The sequence below is a fragment of the Vipera ursinii genome (assembly GCF_947247035.1).
Source record: "Vipera ursinii genome assembly, chromosome: 1".
NCBI lineage: Eukaryota > Metazoa > Chordata > Lepidosauria > Squamata > Viperidae > Vipera > Vipera ursinii.
Window position 1 is genome coordinate 325,654,047 of NC_139512.1, and position 18,767 is coordinate 325,672,813.

Genomic DNA, 18,767 nt, shown 5'->3' on the forward strand with positions numbered 1-18,767 from the left:
TCTCAGAAATTTAATTTAATTTAAATTATTAAATTTATGTGCCTCTGGATTTGAAGGATTGCCTTTTCTTTAGTTTTACTTCTGAATGAGAACGTGGTCAGAATTTGATGTCCAACATATATATGTATCCAATGCACCAACTATGAATTTTCCTTCAAGAGAAGAATTACTGTCACTCATGTTCTTGTTACTTCTTGATGTATTACTGCAATACATTTCACATGAGACTGCCTCTGAAAATTATTTGAAAAGCAGTACTAGTCCAGACTGCAGCAGCCTGAACTGATGCACACCAAGGTTCCCATATAACACCTCTGCTTTAAGAGTTGCACAAGTTACTTCTGACCTCAAATCAAATTGTTGAATGCCATCTGCAAGCTTTTCATGAACCATACTCTCAAGCCTGAAATTCCTAAAGATCTTCTCCCAGTAATATTTGCCCACTCAATCAGATCTAATAGAATGGGGTTGTCTTCATGTCATCTACAGAGATCATGTCCGAAAAGGCTTGGTAGCTCCATTGTTTTGTTCATTTTTTGTCTTTTCAAGTCAGCACTAACTCCTAGTTGCTGGTTTTCTTGGCAAGGTTTTCAGAAATGGTTTGATATTGCCTCCTTCCTAGAGCTGAGAGAGAGTGACTGGCCCAAGAGCACCCAACTGGCCTTTTACCTAAGGTGGGGCTAGAACTCATAATCTCCTGGTATTTAGCTTAAACTTAACCACTGCACTAAACTAGCTCTCAGCTCCATTTAGATGATTTAAAAAATTCTATTGTAACATAACAACAGTTCAAAGTTACAATAGCATTAAAAAGTAATTCTTGACCTATATTTTCATTGATAACTATTCCACCCCCCACCCCCCAGTCACAGAATTGCAATTCAAGTTCTTGACAACTGGCTTGCACTTATAACAGGCTGCAGCCTCCTTCATTCACGTAACCATGATTTGTGTTCCCCTTTTGTGATTTCAGAAAAGATTCCCATTGGGGAAGCTGGATTTGCTTAATGACAACCATACAAATTGTCATAAAATTGCCTGACTCGAGTTATGACTGAATAATTTATGAGGGAAACTCTGTTCCTAATTGTGGTCATATATCAAGGACTGCTTGTAAGTCACACAGAAATATCATGTGCTACAAAATAGAAAAAAATACCTTTTTTTGTTTCCATAAACTTCTCATAACTTTCTGGAAAATCATCCTCAGACTTGGATTTTTCTACAGGTGGTACAATTGCTTCACCTTCTTCCTCTTCCTCTTCATTGAACCACATTTCTTCATCTTCCTCCAAAGTTCTAGCATCTCTACGGAACCTATTGCTACGTAGTATAGACGGGACGCTGTAAAACATATAAAAACAACACAAAAAAACCTTTTACAATTTGATAATGTGACTGCTAATAAGACTGATAAAGCTAAATTATATTTGGTTGTTATGGCATGGAAAGATTACTAGTAAATAGTTCTGAGAGTTTATATTTTTATTAATGTTGTTATTATTTTAGGCTTGTCTTTTAAGACATTGAGGGTAATACATAGGGTTTCATGAAATCTCCTTCTAAACCTAAAGGCTAGGTGAAAGCATAACACGCATTTTCTGTACTAAACATAATCTGGATTTAATAAATCAAGCCCGTATATATTTTATATTTTATCAAAATCTGTTAAATTCTCTTTCCACTATCTTTTCTAGACGTTCTCTTTCTAGAATGACAGAGGCTCATTTATTTTGATTTATAGATAGTTCATAGTTTATGAAAATAAGCAAAATTATGCTCTTAAAATATTATCAAAATGTTTCCAGAAAATTTGCTTTAATATCTAAAATACTCAACTAAGCCCTAAAGATTATAATAATATGGCTTATGACAGATTCTGTGGTAATATAGAAAGTTACCTCCTTAATACAAATAAAAGAAAACTTAAATGCACACAAATGTGTATCTTCTGATGGGTTGGCTCACCAAACAAACAGGGTAAGCAAATGTCCTCTTTAAGAATACCCTAATACTTCAAGGAACAAAATTCATTGCTATTAGTTTTGCACTGACATGCTTGATGATACAGTTAATATTCATTCCCTTTTCCATGACAAATCCCAGATTTGTCTCTTGATTTATAACCACATCTTCTACAATGTCTTAGCAAGGCTATTTGTAAACTGTACTAAAGGCTTGGTTAGAGCCCCTAGAAGCTTTCCCAAAGTTGTTTTCAAAATGCAGTTCTTAATATGACCGGGGAAAATTAGTATCTGGGGATCATTCAATAATTTAGCTGTTCATCTTTCAGGGCACTATTGAAAGCCATAAAACAGAACCCAACCAAGAATAAATCACAACCTCCTTCCTGATAGCATAAATATCTGAATTTTTTTGGTTGTTTAGAAATTTTGAAATATATTTTTCAAATTAATTAAGAACAAAGCTTTACAGCTTTAGAATATCTCTAAAACAAAGACTGCAGACAGAAATGGATTATATAGAGAAAATCCTGAGACAAAAAAAGTGCACCGCTAAATATAATATCTAGAAGAAAGGTGCATATCACTAACAATATTAATGGAACAAACAACAACGGCTCAGGGGCCTGCAAGATAGACTATCTAGTACTGGGTTTTAGATTTTAGTTTTAAGGTGCGTACCTGTTCAGTTTCTGGCTCTGTCTGTCTTTCTCCTGCTCATATTTTGTCTTCAAGCCTTTGAATGTTTGAACATATTCAATAGATTCAAGTGCCTTATAAAAGTTTTCAACGATATGGGCAGTAAGTGATTTGATATCTTCCTGCATTAATACAAAATAAAAGTTTAGTGCTTCTCAGCTAAAAAAGAAACATCAATATGAAGCTCTCATTGAAGTTACAGTAATTTATGACAGCAAAAGTCTTGATGATTTTTTTTCAACCTCTCTCTTGAAGAACAGGACTACAAGGAATTCGAAGTGATTCACATTTCTCTCCTACATTAGTGAACTGAGACAATAGGTAATTTGAATATACAGAAAACTTTGTAGATAAGAATCCTGAGATCATTAGACAAATGTTTCTCCTACAATGGAAGTGTCTTTAGGATAATTTTCCTCTACTACATCACATTAGTATTTGACCTGCTACATAGAAGACGGAAGCAAAACAAGTGGATTGCTGTCCAAAAATAGCTCAATTTGTATTACTAGAGACTTTGAAAAGTTGTAGAAGAAAATTCAAGACGTTGGGCACTCAGGTGACATTCTCGTCTTCCCTTCAAATCATGGTAATGGACCAGAAAGGAAAAGAAAAATATTACAAATAAGACACACTTGGTTTCTGGGACCAACATCTACATTATCTAGATGACTGGCTATTGATACATTAGCTGCACTTCAAAAGGACTGATAAAAATGTACTTGGCCACAACAAGAACCCTTGATTGGGAATGCTTTAAACTGAATACTGTGGTGATAAGAAAGAAAATCCTTAAGAAAGGGTTTCAGAAAAAGACATGGGCATCATAAAAAGTGGGGGTATTGCTCACCTGAGGCAGGATGGGCATATTTTGGGTCCCATCAGTTCAGAAAGATAGGGCTTTTCTACAAAGAAGCATTCTCCCTCCAGAGATAAGAATCATCTGACCCTGCTGGCCTTTGTAAGGCCCTAGAAATCTGGTTCTCTACAGGCACCAATTTCTTGGTTGTATTTGTGATTATGGGCTATATTTTCTTGGCTGCTATGTATTTTAATTTTTGTATTGTTGCAATTGTATTTATATCTTGTTCACTGCCCTGAGCAGATTTGGACATTTTATGGCCTACAGGCCATATATGGCTCTTTGGCTATCCTTGTCCAAAAGGTGGTGTCAGAGGCATGGGGTTGGCAGTGTGAGGTGGGGTATCAGACTTGGGACAGGAGTAGCAGGGGTGTTAGGGCATCAACAGGGGATGGCACTTTGGTGTGGGAGGATGGGGCAGTGGTAGTCCTCCACAACAGTCCCAGTTTTTCATGTGGTACCTTAGAAAAATTAATTGCCCACTCCTGGCTCAGAGTAACTTGCTGAGAGGGGGAGCCATACAAACTGAATGAATGAATTCCAAAAATCAAACTACAAAACCAATGTGCAAACTGCACATTGATGGGAGACTTTAATTATTTTGATATCTGTTGGGTGACAAACTGTGCCAAGAATGGTCCTTCTAGGTAATTCCCAATTTCCTTTGCTGACAATTTTTCCTTTAGAGGGCAGAGGTGACACAAGAGTTATTTACATCTTCAAAGAAAAACAAAAAAATCCAGTTGCCTCGTGAAAAAGCATCTTTGGGACAACTATGATCTGAATGACTGAGAATTTCCATAGATGTCTAGTTAAATATGTATCTTAAGCTTAAAGTAACATATTTTAATGAATTCTGGGCAATTACAGGTAGGTTACTATGATAGTAGTAGATAATAGGAAAAGAAGTTCAAGATGACTTAAGAGTTCCTAAAGAAACAGATACCAAAAGAACAATTCAAATAAATTTAAGGAGGAAAAAATGCAATAAAGCAGAAAAAGTTAATAATGGCTACGGTATGTAAAACCGTAGTGAAGATGTGAAAACAAAAAAGGACTCCTTCAGAAAATTAAGAGGTTCAGTTGCTACAGGAAGATTATACAAAGTATCCAGAACAGTATAGGTGAGGTCAGAAAAAAAAGCACTAGCACATAGTGCCAAGAATAATTAAAAGAAGGCTTCACTAGATATGCTCAGAATAAAAGGATTTTTTTAAAAAAAACACGTTTCACTATATTAGTTGTTCCCCAAAGATGGCAAAATGCTAATAAATTAGCAATGATAACAACAAAAAGAGCTATTCAATTCCTATTTTGGTTTAATATTCTCAACTAAAAGAATATTTATTCCACCAGGACATTGTAAATATCAAGATGAAAGGGAAGAACTGAGATTTAATAGAAACATGGTCAGGGAATAAATAAATCTTTTACTTTAAATGAGTTTTAAATATACAGGATCAGATTTGTCTCTTATAATATTGATGGAACTGGCCAATGCTCTGTCTGAATCCTTATATACTATACTATCTTAGAAAAATCCTGGAAAACTAGTTGATTTCTACATGAATGGAAGAAAATAAATTTCTTCCGAAAGGAAAAGCAGAAAGATCAACAATCTAGGATCACTCATTCTAATAGCAGTATTTTGGAATATTTTAGAGCATATTATAAATAGATTGATTTGTAAGCACTTTAGAAAAACAAAGTATTGATTATAGAAGTCAGTATGGAGTTATATAGAGCTTATTATGCCACAATGACCTGAAAAGACTCTAAATTTAATGTGTTTTGACTTCAACAAACCACTTGATAAAGTAATCCATGATATGCCAATTAATATGCCATTTATGTGGCATGATACATAGTTGACTCAAAAACTGTAATATAGTGTAAAGCTAGTCCTTGACTTACAACCACAATTGAGCCCAAAATTTATATGGCTAAGCAAAACATTTGTTAAGTGAGTTTTGCCACATTTTATGACCTTTCTTGCCATAAATGTTAAGTGAATTATTGCAGTTGTTAAGTTAGTTACACAGTTGTTAAGTGAATCTTGTCAGAAGGTCACAAAAGGTTACTGTTGTGGACACTAAGCTGATGTTGAACTTAATTACGGCAGCGAGACTTTTAGTAGCGCAATATTGGAAGAAGGAAGAACTGCCGACTATAGAAGAATGGACTTTAAAAGTCTCCAATCTGGCGGAAATGGCAAAGATTTCAGCGTACTTGAAAGATCAAATGCAGCAGAGATATATTGTGGAGTGGAGAAGATGAATTGATTATATTCAGAATAAATATGGGACTAAAAAGTTTCATCTAGCATTTGAATAAGTACTGTTGTGATATTTATATTGCTTGTAGTTATTTTATAAGAGTTAAAGTGCGATAGATTTAATATTTTATTGTTGTTTGCATAAGGTAGACTATGATTGCTTGTATTTTTATACCCTGTATTGAGCTCTGAGAAGTCGGGGAGGGGGAAGGGAGGGAGGTGTTGGGGAGGGTTGGGGAGAGGGAAGGGGGTTGGGAGGGGTTTTGTCTTTTTAAAAAATGTATTGTAAAACTTTTCAATAAAAAAAAAGAAAATCACAAAAGGTAATCACATAATCCTGGGACATTGCAACATAAATGTCAGTCAGTTGCCAAGTGCCTGAATTTTGATCACCTGACCATGGTGATGCTGCAATACTCTAAGAATGAAAAATGGTCATAAGTCCCTTTTTTCAGTGATATTTTAACTTTGAATGGTCACTAAATGAACTGTTGTAAGTCGAGGATTACCTCACTTCAACATTAATCAAACCTGAGTGGAGGATCAAATGGGATTCCATAAGGATTAGTCTTGGGTCTTCCGCTCTTCAGTATTTTTATTAATGATTTGATGAATAGGCGGAGAGGAGGGTCATTAAATTTGCAGATGATACAAAATTGTGATAACTAATATACTTGATGTGAGAAATAAAATTTAAAATAATTCTGACATATTACAATAATGAATTGAAAGTAATGTAAAAAGGTATGAGAAACACTATTTTTCATTTAGGAAATGAAATCACAAGAAATGGGAGAGAATATCTGACTTCATATTTACTTGGAATTGTAACTGATTGCCAGTTGAATATGAGCAAGCAGGATGATGTAATTTCAAAAAAGATAAATGTAATTTTAAGCAGAATCAGTGCATGTGTAATTTCTAAATCACAAGAAGCAATCATTCTACTTTATTTTATTTTGCTTTGACTAGTTCCAACCTCATGCATTACATTCAGTTCTGTGGACAAAACTTTAACAAGGATGCAGAGAAATTGCAACAGATTCAGAGATTGCAACAAGGATAATAAAAGGGCCTGAAATGAAATTCTGTGTTGAGAGATTGAAGAACAAGTGTGTGTTTAGGCTCGAGGAAAAATGACTGAATGGGGTTATGATAGCATTCTTTTGCATACTAGGAAGGATGTTAAACAGAAGGAAAAGAGCTCCTCTTTCTCATTCCAGAACACAATACACAAAATAATGGATTTACATTATGCAAAGAAAGATTCCAGTTGAATGTTAGAAACAACTTCCTATCTGTATAAGTAATTTAACAATGGAATAAATTATATAGAGAGGTACAGCCACCTCATCGCTGGACGTGTTCAAAAGGAGGCTAAAAAGCATTTGTCTGAGATCCTGTAATTTGGATCCTGAGCCCTGAGCCCACCCCAGCTTTAGGATTTTGTTCTGTTCAGGTGTTTATTTATTTATTTATTTTATTACATTTATATACCGCCCTTTCCCTGAGGACTCTTCAGGCCCTGGCGGAATGACCGGAGGTCGGGGGCAGTCCTCAGCTCCACTGGCAGCTGGTTCCAGAGGGCAGGCGCCCCCACTGAAAAGGCCCTATCCCTGGGTGTCACCCGCCGGCAATCTCTTACCGGTGGGACCCTGAGCAGACCCTCCCTGTGGGAGCGCACTGGGCGAAGGGCATTTGATGCCGGCAGCAAGTGTTCCCTCAAATACCCCGGACCCAGGCCATGTAGGGCTTTATAGGTGATATTAAAACTGAATTAAAATACTGGCTTAAAACTGTGTGATTCTCTGGGCAACAATTCTGTTCAATGTTAGAGCTCTATTTCTATTGTTTTCTTTAGCAACTATTGATATCAATGCTAGAATAAAATTAGTCATTAGGACCATTTTTAAGCAAAAACACTCATTAGGGAAAATTTCTACAATCAACTTCAGCACTTACTGCAGAACAGGATTTATATTCTTTTAATCTTACCATCTGACACCCCTCCCCCACAAAAGCTCACCTGGCATCAAACCTCTCCAGTTTCCAGCGCTATCTACCGTACTTTTAATTCTGTGTTCATTGTTTTTTTTAATTTGGATCTAGCAGATGTTTTTACTTTGGTAGACAGAATTTTCATAGTCTTACTGGGAGTACTCTGAAGATGATTCAGAACTCATAACCTGATGAATCCAGTACTTCCTTTGCAATTTATTTTTTCCAGGCTTCCATATAACTCTGAAGAAAGATGCTATCGCTTTACGCAATCTACTTTTTAAAGTTAGTGAATGCCATAGAAGTTGCTTTAATGAACAGCAGAGGAGTGTCCATAATAATATGGACACAGCTGTAACTATTGGCTCTAACAGATAAAGATCAGGATGTATAAGCAATGGACCAAGACTAAGGTCCTTTCATCTTGTGTTCAACTTGCAATAATAAGCCTTATAGAAGAGGTCTTTTGATATTGCCAGGTTTTTTTTTCTATTGTGGTTTTACAATTAAAATCTTGAGGTATTTCTATGCCTAAAACAATTATGTTTGAAAGCTGAAGGTGAAAAACACAGACAAAACTTACCACTCTGATGAATTCAAAAAGTTCAATGACTGCTGAATTCAAGAGATTATACCTAGTTCCATTATCCAGAAGAGCATTTATGACTGGTTCAAATAAGTTTCCTTTGGTAATATAACGGTTATAAAATTCATCTTTTAGGCCAATTATCCTCCTCATAAAACGAAGGGCACCTATAACATTAATATATTAAAAGCATTTTTTTGTCTTTCTTATATCTCTTCTCACATTCTTTGCATTTTACAATAAACCTTAAAGAGACATCTACTTCAGAGTAGAGCAGCAAAAAAGTTGCAGAAGAATTGTAGGTATTTAAAAAAGGAGTCTATAAATACAATAACCCCTTGGATCTAACCAAGAGAAGTTAACAGTACCTCTGAAACGTGAAAGCATTTAAAAAGTACAAGCATAACCATTTAGTTAACGAAGAGCAAGAGGGTTGAACATGAAATGCTAAGTTTTGTATTCAGGGTACGTTTAAACTAATTTTGTTATCCAGCCCTGGGAATCCTTCTGTAGCCAGCAGTACAGAAACACTGAAGGCATAAACAAATAAATAATGAAAACCACTATCTGGTTTTGAAGTTTCACCTTCTCTGTTCTCTTTGCTCACTTCTTCTCACTGCCCCATCTAATGAGAATTAGGAAACGTGTGTGTGTGTGTATGTTTAATTTTCATAAAAAGACATACAGGGATTTAGGTTTCTATTATTGTTTTTAATCATATATAGAGAGAGGATGGCTTCCATTTTTACATTAGAAAGGGGACATGGCATATTATATGATAAATTTTATGGTAAATATAACTTATGGTGACACTTATTAAGACCAAATGCAATTTATGGCTCACTTCAGCTGCATTATTTCTTCATATATATGGAACAGAAGGCACTCTGAAATTGTCCTGAACAAGCCACAAGAAGAGAAGAAAACTGATAAAAACTTTCTTCTGTCAATTTCACTAAGTATTACAACTTGGTTCAGATACAAGACTTACTCAGATGTGAAGCAAATTACTGATTATCTTTATGAGTAAGGTTTTATTTACAGTGGACTAATGAGCCTAAAATATTTCTTGCAGAAGAAACTAAGATAACACATCTTAAAATCTGGGCCAAACGTAAACCATGGTACAATCTAGAAGTATTCAGTTTGTCCCCCATATCGTGTTCTGAAATTTTGATACACGAGGACATGAATTTACCTTGGGAATGAGAAAATTTACAAAAGTGATCTGATGTCTTAAAACATATTCAACTTAGTGGATTATTTGGAATTTTATAGATTTTGAATTGTGGAATAAAGGAAAAATAAATGATATGTACTCCCCCCCAAATAGATTCCATTATGCAGTGTAAAGGTAAAGGTAAAGATTCCCCTGCACATGCGTGCTAGTCGTTTCAAACTCTAGGGGCCGGTGCTCATCTCCGTTTCAAAGTCGAAGAGCCAGCGCTTGTCTGAGGATGTCTCCGTGGTCATGTGGCCGGCATGACTAGACGCCGAAGGCGCACGGAACGCTGTTACCTTCCCACCGTAGTGGTCCCTATTTTTCTACTTGCATTTTTACGTGCTTTCGAACTGCTAGGTTGGCAGAAGCTGGGACGAGTAACAGGTGCTCACTCTCTTACGCGGCACTCGGGATTCGAGCCGCCAAACTGCCGACCTTCTGATCGACAAACTCAGTCCCTTATTATGCAGTGAGATATATTTAATTCTGGTTTATAAATGTATGCTTTCTCTTATTTTGCACAATTTTTGCTGATTCAATAGATCATGATAACAAGAAGAGTATAAACAGGCAATTATTCTATTTTAGTTTCTGAGTTTTACCAAGTCCTTGCTCAAAGTTTTAAATGTTTTCTCAATAGTATTTCTTTATAGCCATGAATGAGTTTAACAATGTGCAGAGCCACTCAGAATTACTTGACATTGAGACAGGTGGCATATAATTTAATAAATAGAAATAAAATGTATCCTTAAGAGAAAACTCTGCTGCTACTTACACAATGCCAAAAAGGTGTGTTTTGAATTCATCAAGACTAAAACTCTTCTTAGCAAGTCCTTGTTCATAATATAGTTTTTGATATGATAAGTGTGATGTTCCACACAAAAAGTAAGCAGCTCCAAAATTAACGCAAGCAGCTGTGCTGTCTGATAGTTATCTGCAAAATAAACATAAACAAAACTAAGGCTCTATGAATTACATGAATATTATTCCTGAATTACTCCTGAATTACATGAATATTACTCCTGAATTATGACTTCTAATGCAAACAGAAAGCTAAATATGTTATTATCTTAAAACAGGGGAAACACAAGATATTAATCTAAAATTTAGGACATAATCTTGCACATCATTTTAATTATTTAAAGACTACATATATTATACACAATAATTTTTACCTACCTGGGCAAATGGTATTATTCTTGTTTGCAACTACAGCATCTTACAAAAAAATAAAAAGAAATGTGTAAGTTCTCTGCTTAGTATCTATGGTACAGAAAAAGTATATTAGATAATAAATATGATCCATTTCAGGGCTGGATTTTTTTTCTTTTTTATTAGATTTCCTTTATATGTAAGAAACAAATCTAATAAAAAAAAAGAGGAAGAAAAATGATGCAAAGAAAAACAAAAAAGAAAAAGCTAAAGAATCTAAAGTAGATGTTTACTAAATGATTTTTTTCATCAGATATTAATAAACCCATTATCAATCTTCCTTCTTAACTATTCAAGAAATTTTCTCAGCCCCCTTGTTTAATTGTCATCTTTTCCAATCATTAAATCTACAAACCATCATTTTATGTTTTTTCCTTCTCTGAGCAAAAAGTGTCTATAAGGTTTCCAGTTTTCTCCCTGACAAAACAGGTCAATTTTACCATTTCCACCAGTTCTGACATTTTGACAATCCATTCCTTCACTGTGGGAATTTAGAACTCTTTTGTCTTTGGGCTTACAACCTTGCTCTTGCTAAGGCTGGAAAGTTTTAATTTCCAAACATACCAGAAGATGCTCATTTATCATCACAGAAGTTACATTACAGCCCACCCAACTTTGTCTGAATTTCAATACAGCCTCACATGAAATAGCAAGGAGCTGGTCTCTGATCAGCATATGTGCAATACAACTCAATTTAAGTTGTTACTGTAGGACAGGCATGTCAAACTGCCGACCCATGGGCCGGATGCATTAAGCCAAAACTGCACCCAGCCCATTGCTGGCAATGGGGAAAAAGTCACGAAACGTCGCAAGTTTGACATCCTGGAGGAATGGCAGAGCCTGGGGTTGGGGTCAAAAAAGGGATGAACCTAGAATCCCTAGGTAGCCACAAACGTATGAAGTCCAACCCACCATGAACTTCTAGCAAATGCTAATCATTAGTTGAGAATATTCTTGTGCATAGGCATGAGTGATAAATCTGTTTAATTAGAACTTCACGTATGGTTCTGGTCTTTCACAAATGGCAGTTACTGAATTAAAAAAACCCTTTCATATGTTGTTGTTACTGTTAAAATTTATCATAGCTGCTACTCCCATAGATTTCTGGGCAGCTTAAAAATACAATTACAAAACAATAAAAAGTTAGAAATATACAACCTTCCAGGCAGTCTGGACTAAAACAATGAAACTGTTAACAAATCAAACCAAATGAGGGCCCCCACTAATGCATTAACCCCACGCCTGAAAATAAAGCCAGGTCTTAAGTGCTTTTCAGAACCTTAGGAGAGAGGCTATTGTCCATATTTATGAGGGGATGCCATTTCAATTGGCAGGGGCTTTACAGAGAAGGCAAGCTTCCTCAATACCACAAGATAGCATCATTTAAATAGAAAGGATTTGGAGCATACCCATTCTGCCACAACATACTAAGCAGGCAGAAACATAAATTATGAGAACACTTATGCCTGAGAGTCAGCACTTTCCCAATTCAACTGGGTACAAAAGAAACTTGCTGTTTTAATAATTAAAAGGGATATAGAAATAACAAACCAAGACAGCAACCTGCATAATTTTTCTGTACTGGATTTACAAAAGAGGCTTGTTAAAGCTTTGAAGAATTAGAAATAAAAGGAATATAAAGTTGGTTTATTTAATCAAGGTTAAAATAGATATGTTGTTATATTTGATATCCCTTAATAGATTTATGCTGACATCACAACTGAAATGGTGATATTTTATGGGTTTATGGATAAGAGATGGGGAATGGGAAGAAGAGTTCACTTTATTTTAAGAGAAGGTGATAAGTTATTAAATTTGTTTATAGTTGTCATAAAGGGGAAGTCACTTCTCTCTATTTTTTAAACTATATTTTTAGTTTTTTATCTTTTCCCTTTTTCTCTTTTTATTCTTTTATTTGAATTAGTTTGTACTAGTTGTATTGTTCTTAATTGTAATTTCTAATAACATTACTATAAAAAAAGAAAAAAATAATTGCTTCTATCTTTCTTCATATGGACAATTGGAACAGGAAAAAAAACAGCTCTTAGGGAAGAATTTTGACAGGCTGGATGTGAAGGTCTTAAAGCCTTCTGGCTGATGGATTGTAGGTTTTTTTCTGTCATATTTGGTCTTGATACATGTTTTACCTAATACAAAGTTTATATTATATGATTGTTACTAAGGTTACTTAGCAAGCATAGATCCTGAGTAAGAATAACAAAGGAGAGTATGAAATAATTTTACCTTTGTCAGTTTTATCTTCTGATGTATTTGCCAAAAGTGGAGCAGTGAGGACATGCATACAATGATTGTAGAAAAAATTTAGAAATTCACTTTTCTCAGTTTTCTGGAACATAAATATGAAATATATTAACAACACTAAAAATATTTGAAGTTATGAAGCTCACAAATAGAATCAGTCATTTTACCCAATGCCTGCAATATCAATTTAAGTACAATTTTTGTGTTACCAGTTTCTGAGATGAGCTAGTCCATTCTCTGCTCTAACACTTCAGTTACTCATTTTTATGCAAAAATTATTAACTCTTCTGGTACAATTTTTTTAAAAAAACATTTCAGGCTCTTACATTGTGGTTTTTGATAAATTCATTTATTTGACTTATTCTTTAATGCTATTATCATCTACTTTAAAATGGCCTGCAAGCCATCTTGAAAATGTCATAATGCAAAGGATTAAAATAATAATAAGCAACAGACGTAAGATGCTGCCTCTGCAAAGAAGCAGAAGAAACACTGGACTACCAAGAAGGTTACACAGGTTGACTGCACACAATGTCATGATAATGTAGCAACAATGATGCATCGGAATACAGTATATGCAAGAAGTACCATTTCCCTGCAAGCAAGAACTGATGGGAGCACAAATAGACATAGTAATAGAAAACGAAGACATTAGTGTGCTGCAGGAGTTTAGAATTCAAACAGACAAACATCTACCACATAACACCTCAGATTTACAAGAAAGACAAGAAAGTCTGGATAGTGTACATGGGAGTACCTGGAGACAGCAGAACTGGAGAAAATCACAAAAACAGGTAGTCCTCGACTTGCAACTGTTCATTTCATGAATGGCACTGAAAAAAGTGACCTATGACCGTTTTTCATGTTTATGGCCATTGCAGCATCTCCATGGTCACATGATCAAAATTCAGATGCTTGGTAACTGACTCATATTTATGACAGTTGCAATGTCTCAGGGTCATGTGATCACCTTTTGGTAACCTTCTGACAAAGTCAATGGGGAAGCCAGATTCACTTAACATCTGTGTAACTAATTTAACAACTACAGTGATTCACTTAACTGTGGCAAGAAAGGTTGTAAAATGAGGCAAAACTCACTTAACAAACATCTCATTTAGCAATTGAACTTTTGGGCTCAACTGTGGTCGTAAGTCAAGAACTACCTGTACAAAGACCTGCAAATAGAAGTAAATTGACTGTGGCAAAAGAAAGCAAAGATAGGCACTATGGGTGAAATCTGGAGCACCCCTTGGACAACATCAGCACTGACAAAATAATAAATATGTCAATTGCAAAAAGCAACTTTACTTGGAACAGCTTACAAGCTGTGATGATATCTTTAACATCACTGACCAACATCAGCCTATTCCAGGTCACTGAGAAAGCCTCAAAAGGTAGATAAAATACTAAATCCAGTCTAAACTGGCTGAATATCCCAAAGGTTTTTCAGGAGGCAACAGGACTTTCTTGTTTCTCTTTGAAGATGTTTTGCTTCTCATCCAAGGAGCTTCTTCAGCTCTGACTGGATGGTGGGGAATGGAAGGATTTATATTCCTTGCAGATAGCTGGTCATTTGCATTCTTTTAGAGCAGGGGTGCCAAACTCAATTTCATTGAGGGCTGCATCAGCATTGCAGTTGCCCTCAGGGGGCCGGGTGGGTATGGCCTGGGTGGGCGTGGCCTACTGGGTGGGCGTGGCTAGAGTGCATATGGCCTACTGGATAGGCATGGCCAGCTCTACATCATTCGCATCAAGGGTGCCTATGGGGGCCTGGGCAGGAGTGGGACAGATCTGATGGTCTCTGGCAGAAGGAGGGTCTCTGGGCAAGGGCCAAGGCAATGGGGGCCGTTCCCTCACTGTTTCCAGGATGGCTTCGTGGGCCGCATGAAACCACTTCGCGGGCCGGATTTGGCCCCCGGGCCTTGTGTTTGACATGTTTGTTTTAGAGACTTTGGGACAACCATGACCTGGATGACTGAGAATCTCCATAGACATCTGGCTGATTACATGACAAACCATAATAATGGCAGAAATTTACAAATTAAACTGCCACTATTACTGTAAAACGTATTTGCTCTGCACTTGCATAACTTTGGGAGATCCTTGTAATGTCATGTAGTAATTCAAATATTGGACTAGATCTGGAAATCCATCTTCAAATCCTCATTCGGCTATGGATCTCATTGGTACCTTTTAGCCAATTACATCTCACAGTTTAGCTTGCTGAAAGAACTACTTTGAGCAGTACATGGTTAGGTAATTATGTTTCCTGTCCTCAGTAAATTGAGGCCTTTTACATTAAAATCCCGAACTATTTCTACTGTAATTGCTGCATATATTTTAAAATATTTACAGACTGGATCATGTAGCAACGTAACCTGTAGGCAATGACAAAATCTGTGCCCACAGATATAACTTTCTACCTTTTTGGCTTATGGACAGGAGACATTATTGTGGAAGAGTTGCATCACCCAAGCATGACATATAATCAAAGAAATAACTGATCTGTAAACTTAGAGACTCAAACATCTGACATTTCTCTATACTGATGATAATACAGATTGGCAGTATGCTATGTGGACAATTTTGTAAAGTAAAGCTACAGGGGAAAAACATTTCAAAGAATATTTGGTCAAATTGTGAAATGTTCTAAACAATTTTTCAAAAGTTAACAAGTATGCTTAAAGTTTTTATTAAATGTATTTTTAGACAGTAAAGTTTCTTTACCCCTTTCCATTTTCTTACATTAGCTGTGGCCAACATGTTCTCAGGATCAATTAGAGTACGCAAGAGGCCCATTAATTGAACAGCACCCCCAAGTTCAGGATCAGTGTCACAAATCATTTGCTCAATGACTACATTTATGAGGAGGATATCCTGTAACAAACCAAAAATAAGTTATGTCTTGCTTTAAAAAAATTAACAATATTAAAACTTCATAGCGCTCATATATTTCGCACCCACATTCTGCCTAAAGATAACAATTGATATATATTTATTACAGAGGGGTTTGGAAAATTTTGTGTTAAAATAACCTTGTAGTGTAGGGGTCCCCAACCTCCCGTTTGGACTACTGTAACGCTCTCTACATGGGGCTGCCCTTGAAGACCACTCGGAGGCTTCAACTGGTGCAGAATGCGGCCGCGTGAGTTGTAATGGGGGTTCCCCGATACTCCCATGTAACACCTCTACTCCGCGAGCTGCATTGGCTTCCGGTTGCCCTCCGGGTGAAATTCAAGGTGCTGGTTATTACCTATAAAGCCCTACATGGCCTGGGTCCGGGTTATTTGAGGGAACACCTGCTGCCGGCATCAAACGCCCTTCGCCCAGTGCGCTCCCACAGGGAGGGTCTGCTCAGGGTTCCGCTGGTGAGAGATTGCCGGCGGGTGACACCCAGGGATAGGGCCTTCTCAGTGGGAGCGCCTGCCCTCTGGAACCAGCTGCCGGTGGAGCTGAGAACTGCCCCCGACCTCCGATCATTCCGCCGGGGCCTGAAGACCTGGCTCTTTGAGCTCTCGGGCCCAGGCTGAGGAGAAATTTATTTTAATTGGGGTTTTTAAGAGTACAGGGTCAATTTAATATTTTTTAATTTGGTTTTTAACTTTTGTATGTTGGATTTTTTAATTCCCTGTAAACCGCCCTGAGTCCTCAGGGAAAGGGCGGTATATATATGTAACTAAATAAATAAAATAAATAAATAAACCTTTCTGGGATGGTGGTGGTGGAGGTACCTTTATGCGTGCGAGCACGTGCACGCATGGACACGGCCATGTGTGCACCAACGGGGTTGTGATTGTGTGCATGACACAAACAGGGCCATGAGTGCCCACGTGATGCTGGGGCGACGCTAGCGCCCACATGATGGTGGGGCGATGCTAGCGCCTGCGCAATGCCAGCACTTGCAATGATAGCGCCTGCATGACGCTGTGACGCTAGCACTAGTGGGGGGTGCGCTCATGGTGACTGCCAAATGTTCATGGCATTGCTAGCTCCCACATGACGCCGTGACGCTAGTGTGAGTGGGGGTTGTGAGTGCACACATGCACATGCATTGGTCAGCTACTCACGCAGCCCAGTGGCCAACAGCCCATGGCCTGGTAGTGGGCTGCGGACCACAGGTTGGTGACCCCTGTTGTAGTGAAATAAACACTATACATTGATGAAGTTTACTCTTTTGAGCCTATTTGTTTCTCTAGATACCTACAGTCAACTTATGACTGTAATTGAGTCTACAATTATAGTTGTAAATTGTGACGATCATTAAGTGGATTATTATGTTATTGTGACCAATCTTTTGTTGTGGTGATTATTGTGAACACAGCTGCTGTTAAGCAAACCCAGCATTAGCTGTGGGTCATTTTTTTTTTTTGCCAAAACTGGAAAGAAACACCAGTTTCCAGCAAAATGTTGTAAATTGCAGTCACATGACTGTGGGATCCTGCAAACAGCCCTAAATTAATGTTGATTATTGAGCACCCAAAATGTGGTCACATGACTATGGATGTAGCATTTTCCATAGCACAGGGATATTCACAGAGAAACCAGACTTGTGGCTCACACCCCTCATATTTTTTGTAGGGGCAGGAACCAGAGGATACCCTCTTTTCAGACTATACAGGATGAATAGAATCATGTTTGGTTTGGCTCAGTTCCATACAATTATAATTACAAATGTAAATGTAATTGTAATTGGTGTAATTGGTAATAATCAACAATTGAATTGGCCAGGAAGCCAACTGGCAACCATTGCAGTGACCACAAAATAGTAGCATGTGGTGCATTTTGTACCGACGATTCCACGGTCTTAAAACGAAGCTCTACATAGAGTGCATTGCAGCAATCAAACTGCATGGTAATCGTCACTGTATTTTAGGATACATTACTGATGCACAAACTGAAAATGGGCAAAGGACCTCCAGGCCAAGGCATCCAATTAAAGCTCTAGCAGGAGCTGTGGGTTCAGGCATGGACCTGATCATCAGGGTGAGCTTGACCGCGCAAAGAACCACCATCAGAATCAATATTCTTGGAAAGCCTGTTTATTGGCAAATGGGACCTCTATATTTCTTCCCTTCTAGTCCCTCACTTTCCAGACTCTGCATGAAGACTAACACACCACCCCATTTGGGATGATAATGACAATATCGTAACATGATAGCAACATGAAGTAAGGAAAGGCCTAGGATTATTCAGAACTATAGTGATGTAAGCGCCGGATTTCATTACATAGGAACAAAATTGTAGATAAGAGAAATATTAAACTATTAGAAGAATCCCTGTTTAGATCCTGCTTCTTGAAATTTGCTGAGAATTTGTATTATTAATAAAATTTATCTAAACAACATGTCATTTATTTAATTTATACAGCTGCCCATCTCCTGCTTGTGATTCTGGATAGCACACTCTATTACAAACATACAATCAAACAATATAATTAAAACAAAGTCATTAAAATACTTCAAAATTATAACAACAAAAACATGGCCGAATCCATTCTAAACTTACATACATACAACTATTTAATGGGGTCCATATTTCCCTTTTATGCCTGCATATTAGTAAATCAAGGAGGTAAAATTAACTATTAAGCCCTCCAATCCATATTTTGCATCTGATTTCCAGAAGTAGAGTTTCCAGAACAAGAAAGAAAGTGACCGATAAACTTAATGGACAAAAGTGAAGAATGG

The 18,767-nt window shown here is 36.9% G+C and overlaps 1 protein-coding gene across 2 annotated transcripts in view; it reads right to left on the minus strand.

Annotated features, from left to right (window-relative positions):
* The window catches only part of PPP4R3B (protein phosphatase 4 regulatory subunit 3B), a 46,129-nt gene that overhangs the window by 6,324 nt on the left and 21,038 nt on the right, over positions 1-18,767 (minus strand). The window contains exons 8-14 of one of the 2 annotated variants that reach the window (XM_083348635.1): positions 15,826-15,957; positions 13,063-13,165; positions 10,786-10,824; positions 10,382-10,540; positions 8,382-8,551; positions 2,646-2,785; positions 1,160-1,344 (exon numbers count right to left, since the gene is read on the minus strand). In XM_083348635.1, coding sequence (XP_083204761.1) covers positions 1,160-1,344; positions 2,646-2,785; positions 8,382-8,551; positions 10,382-10,540; positions 10,786-10,824; positions 13,063-13,165; positions 15,826-15,957 — 928 coding nt within the window. Of the gene's footprint in view, positions 1-1,159; positions 1,345-2,645; positions 2,786-8,381; positions 8,552-10,381; positions 10,541-10,785; positions 10,825-13,062; positions 13,166-15,807; positions 15,958-18,767 lie in introns of both variants that reach the window. The other variant, XM_083348634.1, reaches the window with a different exon arrangement.